Source organism: Periplaneta americana, chromosome 4 (genome assembly GCF_040183065.1).
Source record: "Periplaneta americana isolate PAMFEO1 chromosome 4, P.americana_PAMFEO1_priV1, whole genome shotgun sequence".
Classification (NCBI taxonomy): Eukaryota; Metazoa; Arthropoda; class Insecta; order Blattodea; family Blattidae; genus Periplaneta; species Periplaneta americana.
In genome coordinates, this window is record NC_091120.1 from 120783219 (window position 1) to 120789218 (window position 6000).

Below are 6000 nucleotides of genomic sequence, written 5' to 3' on the forward strand. Positions count from 1 at the left end.
AACGGTACTACTGCACCGTTTCCCAATCGCAGCTGTCCTTGACGGTAGTCTAGTTATGCTGACATGTCTCGCAACCATGGGATCCCCAAGATCACATCAGCGCGTAGCCCAGGTGTGACTAGGAAGTTGATGGGTGTGCCCGCAAGTGTAACAGAGATATCAGCTTCTCCCTGGGTTGCCATTGTCTGCTCTCGTTGAGCAAGATGAATAATATCCTGTCTGGATCGTATGGTGCTGCAGATTGGAATTTTCGCGGTATTTATGAAGTTTCTGGAGGCGGCAGTGTCGACTACCGCTGTGGCTGCTTGGGATCCCATGTGGATGTCAATCCGCGGGACTGTTTGCTCTTCATCAGGAGGTAGGGCCATCTGCGCGGCGGGGCTGGAGATCGGGATGTGGCAAGCAGGATCGGTGCGTTTCTGCTGTCGGACCGGACAGTCCCGATTGTAGTGATACCCCGGGCAGAAGTGGCACCGTGGAGCGTTTGACGATGAAGTGGAATGATGCTTGGCAGCGGTGTGCTTGATGTCGCCTTCCAGGGGAACAGGACGATGTATCAGTTCCATTGTAGTAGCTGGAACCGGATACCTGAGAAACGGCCGAAGTTGTGGCCGCAAAAGCTCGATGATCACTGGAATGATCGTGTTGGTATCGGCGTTAGGAAAGAGTCGCAGATGAAGGAAAATATTTCCTGTGATGAACTGATCGGCGGCCTCGTTCTCTCGTTGTTGCTTCCCGTAGAGGGTGGCCTGGAGAGTAGCCCTTACAGCCGGGCTGTCGAAGCGGCGCGTCAGTCCTTGTTGCAGTTCCTCGCAGGAGAAAGGAATGCCACTGAAGAGCAGTAGCCAGTCCCTGGCTGGTCGCTTCAGGTGCTGTTGAACGAGGTGTGACCACTGGGAGGGGTCTACCTGCGACTCGGTGAGTAGATCGCTGCATCTGGAGATGAAGCCGGCCGGATCCTCGTGCTACAATCCATGGAAGTCAGGGAGCACAAGGGGCTGTGGAATCTCGGCAGGGGAAAGACTGCGTGTAAGCCTCCACAGCAACTCGAGTTCCCCCTTCTCTTCTTCTTTCTTTTGCGACACCAGTCGCAGACGTAAGGGGCGCTTTCCCGGGGCTGGGGCTCGTCCTCGAGCCCGAGTCACACTGCATGGTAGAAGGTGGGGCAGGTGCCGCAGTCCAGTCCAGTACTGGCCTTGGCCGGGGCATCCCCTTAGGCAGCACTGGTCTCTGGTGCATGTAAACATTGTTGGGCGCCACCGAGAAAATGACTCCTCTCGGAAGAGTGAAGAGCTATGTGGTGTACCAACTGAGAAAAGGCCTCACGTTGGGCACCAATGTCGTGCGCCGGCCTCCGATGACGTCTCTCTGCTGATGACTGTTGTCCCAGGTATAGAGAGGGGAAACGGGAGTGACGTGACAAGGGAAACTGAAGTGTGTGGGGAAGGGTGATGTTACGATATAGGGTTTGTGCTTCGATCTGCTTTGACGTTCTTCTGCTGATGATGGTGTGATCCCAGGTGGAGAGAGGGGAAATAGGAGAGAATGACAGGTGATGACGAAATTTTTAGTGTGGGTTTACACGATGATGTAGGAAGAAAATACGTTGATACAAATATAGTTGTTTATTTGAAATAATCACTGTCCTGTTTCTATTCGTGGGCAGTGGAAACGGGAGTGTCTTCGAGAAACGCTAGAATATTGTCGTCTTTGGCCCTGTGACTCTGGCCGAAGCTAACTTGAAAGCGTGCTGTTGTCATGACTGAGAATATTGGAGAGGGGTAACGGGAGTGCCTGGGGAGAGGGGGTCGAGAAACGCTAGAATATTGTCGTCTTTGGCCCTGTGACTCTGGCCGAAGCTAACTTGAAAGCGTGCTGTTGTCATGACTGAGAATATTGGAGAGGGGTAACGGGAGTGCCTGGGGAGAGGGGGACGGCGTGACAAAGGAACAGGTAGCGGTGGGTATGGGACCAAATGGCTGGGATGGAAACGCCCGCTTTGGAAATGCGAGAGGTAGGGCTGAGCCTTCTGCCTTTTTTTTGGTTGTTAGTTTTTATTTATTTATTTATTTTTTTAATTTTATTTAATCATTCCTCCCTCTCCTTTAGTTCTTTATTTCTGGGGAGGAGGGTGTCTTAGTGACTGGTCGCCATCTGGGATCCGGCCTCTGGTACGGGGGCAAAGCGACCACCTCGAACAAAGGATGGTCCAGCGTCGGCGGAGGCAGCCGTGTCGGTGGTCGGGGAATGGTCTCCACGGGGATGAGTCGCCACTCCAGACGCTGTCGACAGTTCTTCTTCTTCCTCGGAGTTGGGGGAGTTGGGACACGGGTTGAGGCAGAGGCGAGGGTGAGGGTGGTGTCTCTAGGGAATGAGTTACGAGGGGCGCCAGGTACTCTGGAAAATATCCGAGAGGGGGCCTCCTAGGGGATTGGTCGCCTTTCCACACTCGCAGGCGTCGGCGGGATGGTCACTTTCCTTGGCCTTTGGTCCCCCGTCGGCAATGCATGTTGTTCGTCCCTCGGCGTTTCTTCTTTTGGGCAGAAGCTTCTGGGGAGGGTGACATAGATTGAAGTTTGAGGTTTAGATTTTTTCTTTTTCTTTTTAGAGAGCCTTTGATTTTTGGCTGTAGCATGACTGGGGGGGTTCAGCGGTAGTTGGAGAAGGGGGGATGAGGGGGAAGGAAAGAGAGGGCTTTCGGACTAGTATAAAAAGAGGTGCAGTGAGGTAGTCGCGAGGACAGTGTAGAAAGGGGGATAGGGGAAACGGGAGTGCCTGAGAAAACTGAAGAGAGATTTTGCTCGAAAGGGTGGTGCGAATTCGGTGGGTAGGAGACTTGACAGACGGGAAGCAGGGGTGGGTGGAGGCTCTCGCCTATCGAAGCTCTACAAACAAATGGCCCGCGATTCGACGACCGGCGAGAGGTGAAGGGGTTACTCTCTGCTGACAAATGGCCGGCGATGGGCGTCCACAGAGAGGGAAGTCAAGGATGGAAAACACAATGTTTTCTAAAAGGGTTCGAGCACAGTGAAGTAGAGACCTCTCTGCTAACGAGCTCTGCTGACAAATGGCCGGCGATGGGCGTCCACAGAGAGGGCAGTCGAGGTTAGAAAACACAAGGTTTTCTAAAAGGGTTAGAGCAAGGTGAAATAAAGACAAGGTGATAAGAGACGGGGGGGGCAGGTAGTTTAGAAGATCGGTATGGAGATAGGCTAAATAGGGAGACCGGATTGGGGAACCGGAGACATAGCTGGCGATGTGTTTCTGTTCCGGGGGTACGTGTCGGCCGTGAGAACCCGGTTGGACGAAGTACAGCAAGCTAGATGAAATGAAAATGGTGTCTGTGACAGGGAGTGCATGGTAGCTACTTCCCTAACCTACAGACAAGTGTCTATGTGGACCTTTGGTTCGCCTTATATACACCCTCGGGGTGCGCGCCATTGCCCCCCTTCTTTGGCGTGGGTTTGAGTGTTATGACTAGATTACGTCAGAACGCTTGCGAAAACATTGTCTTGTGGCAAGGCACGTGCTTTCTTGCCCATGTGGACCTTCGACTGCGAGGCGCCGGAATTCTCACTCTCTTCCGCACTGTAGCACGGAGGGTGTGTTCATCCGGTGTTAACATGAGTGGGAGATGGCTGCTAGGGACCTGCGTTGACGATTTTGAAGTAAAACTTGAAAACACAAGACCTAAAGAATCCTCACGGGCACGAAAGAAACGACATACACACAACAAAGTTTTAATTATATAAATTAGTTAGTTTACTCCCAAGAATCATGTCACCATAGTTTGAAAGACATTAAGAAAAAAATGTGGATTTTTATCTTAAGGGTCGATGTACACCTTTATGAACATGTGTTTACACACTATTAATAGACAATTATTTTTAAATCATTCCATTACTTTTAGTAGTTAAAATTATCAAAATCTGGTACGGTAACTCTGCATTTTCATTAGACCCATACATTAATTTTAGTCTGTTAGTTATTGGAACGTAAATAGGAATTGACTGCATTAAAAGTAGCTCTTTGTACAAACTTGTACTATATATATTTTTTCTAGTAAATGTACACGTTAATAAATAATTAACTCATATCTTGCATTTCAGCTAAGCAACAAGCTCTGGTGCAGAAATACACTAACTGGTTCCAGCAAGAGGAGGCAATGAAAGTAGATGAAAGTAAGCGGATAGGTAAAAGGAATCTTGAAGTAGATTCATATGGTGCGGAAGGTTCATTTCGTAAACTGGCTATTGACTGAACTCGTCGATTGTTTTGTGGAGTAAAACTAAAGATTTAATAATGTTAAAATGAGATCTTGGTGATATAAAAAATTTTTGAAATTATTTTACTTGTTCAATTTGTGTTAATATTTAGATAGCTGTATGATAGCTCGTTGGATTACAATTCAGGAAATCTACGTATCGATCCAAAAAGCCAGCTCTTATGACTTTTTTTTTTTCATGGTCTTCATTATTCCCTACAGCAAAGGTTTTGGATGTGTGTCTTGCGATAAACCATAAACAACACCTTTCAAATCTCTTTCTTCTCACCGATTCATAACCATCTAAACTATAATGAATTATAGCACGCGATGAAATAATTCCTTTTTAAAGAGAGATTTGGAGATGCAGTAACAATGTGTGGGAGACAATGGTATCTGTTTGGAATTGTTTGGGTAGACGATGTGAACTAACAAAGAGAAAGACATATGGAAACGCATAGTCTTGACAACTTAACAGAAGAGTGATGTTATTACTTAAGAGGTACTGTAAGAAAGTATGTGATTTGCAAATCTGGCTTTCAGGTAAGGTTCCCTGTGAAGCACAAATTGTATAAAGAATGTGTTGTTTGTAATTGTCACAATTGTTCATCAATATAGTAAAAGTGAAAGAATACATACTCTCATCAGTAGGCTACTGTTACTAAAATGTTATCAGAAGTGTATATAATGGTGGAAGAGTGTTAAATTACAGATATTACATTATTGTTGTTATTAATAAAATTTTGCAACAGTGATTATAATGACTCTGTATCATGTACGTTTTATATGCACAAAGAAATGAATAATTTACATATTTTTTCCCCATTTTTCAAGTCCAAGAAATAATAATTCTAATACCGCAAATCCGACTTCAATCCTTCCTATACTAATTCCTCATGTCATGAATAATCCATGTCAATTAATATTAATAATATAAGATTTTCAAGGATTCTTCAAGTGAGTTTATGATAATGTATCCCAAATGAAGCTATCAATTGCGATGTATTTAAATATGCAGTGGCGTAGGCTACGCAGAATTTTGTCAAGTGGGGTTATTATTAAAATTGTTTACACTTTACATCATCAGTATTTTAAATTTTGTGTATTATTATTATTTTATTATTATTATTATTATTATTATTATTATTATTATTATTATTATTATTATTATTATGTTACGATATATTTATTACTATTATACCACAGTCTACTATATACAGTCACGAAGCTTGAGTTTTGAGGGTGCTAGAAACAATAGACTGTGACGGTACTATTTTGCATTGCCTGTAATGAGGCGTTATTAGCGATCCTAGTGGTGAGCAACTATCTAATGTTTGCATATTTACTACTTATTGAGCTTCGCGACTGTATATACTAGACTGTGATTATACTATGTTCTAATACAACATATTCATGAATAACCTTATAAAATCTTTGAAATGTATTTTGTTCACAGCCAAACAATTACTAAAATATTTTAACTTGTGTTTAATTTTGTATAATAAAAAAATAATGGTGTCATTATTACATTTACACAATAACAAATATTTAGTCAACAGTTATTTGAATAGGATAGGTAAGACACTTTACATAACATAAGATCCATGAAAACAACCAAATATTAAATTATATGTAATTTCTTTTATGTTGAAGGGGGCTTCCCCCTTTGCATACGCCAATATATATGTATGTATGTATGTATGTATGTATGTATGTACGTACGTACGTACGTACGT

The 6000-nt window shown here is 44.2% G+C and overlaps 1 protein-coding gene across 8 annotated transcripts in view; it reads left to right on the plus strand.

Moving 5' to 3' along the window:
• LOC138698156 (alpha-tocopherol transfer protein-like) overlaps positions 1–5089 on the plus strand; it is a 251949-nt gene extending 246860 nt beyond the window's left edge. For all 8 annotated transcript variants that reach the window (XM_069823902.1, XM_069823903.1, XM_069823904.1 and 5 more), the window contains one exon: positions 4110–5089. In XM_069823902.1, the coding sequence (XP_069680003.1) occupies positions 4110–4261 (152 nt within the window). In that variant the 3' untranslated portion in view covers positions 4262–5089. The remainder of the gene's footprint in view (positions 1–4109) is intronic.
• Positions 5090–6000: the final 911 nt, after the last annotated feature.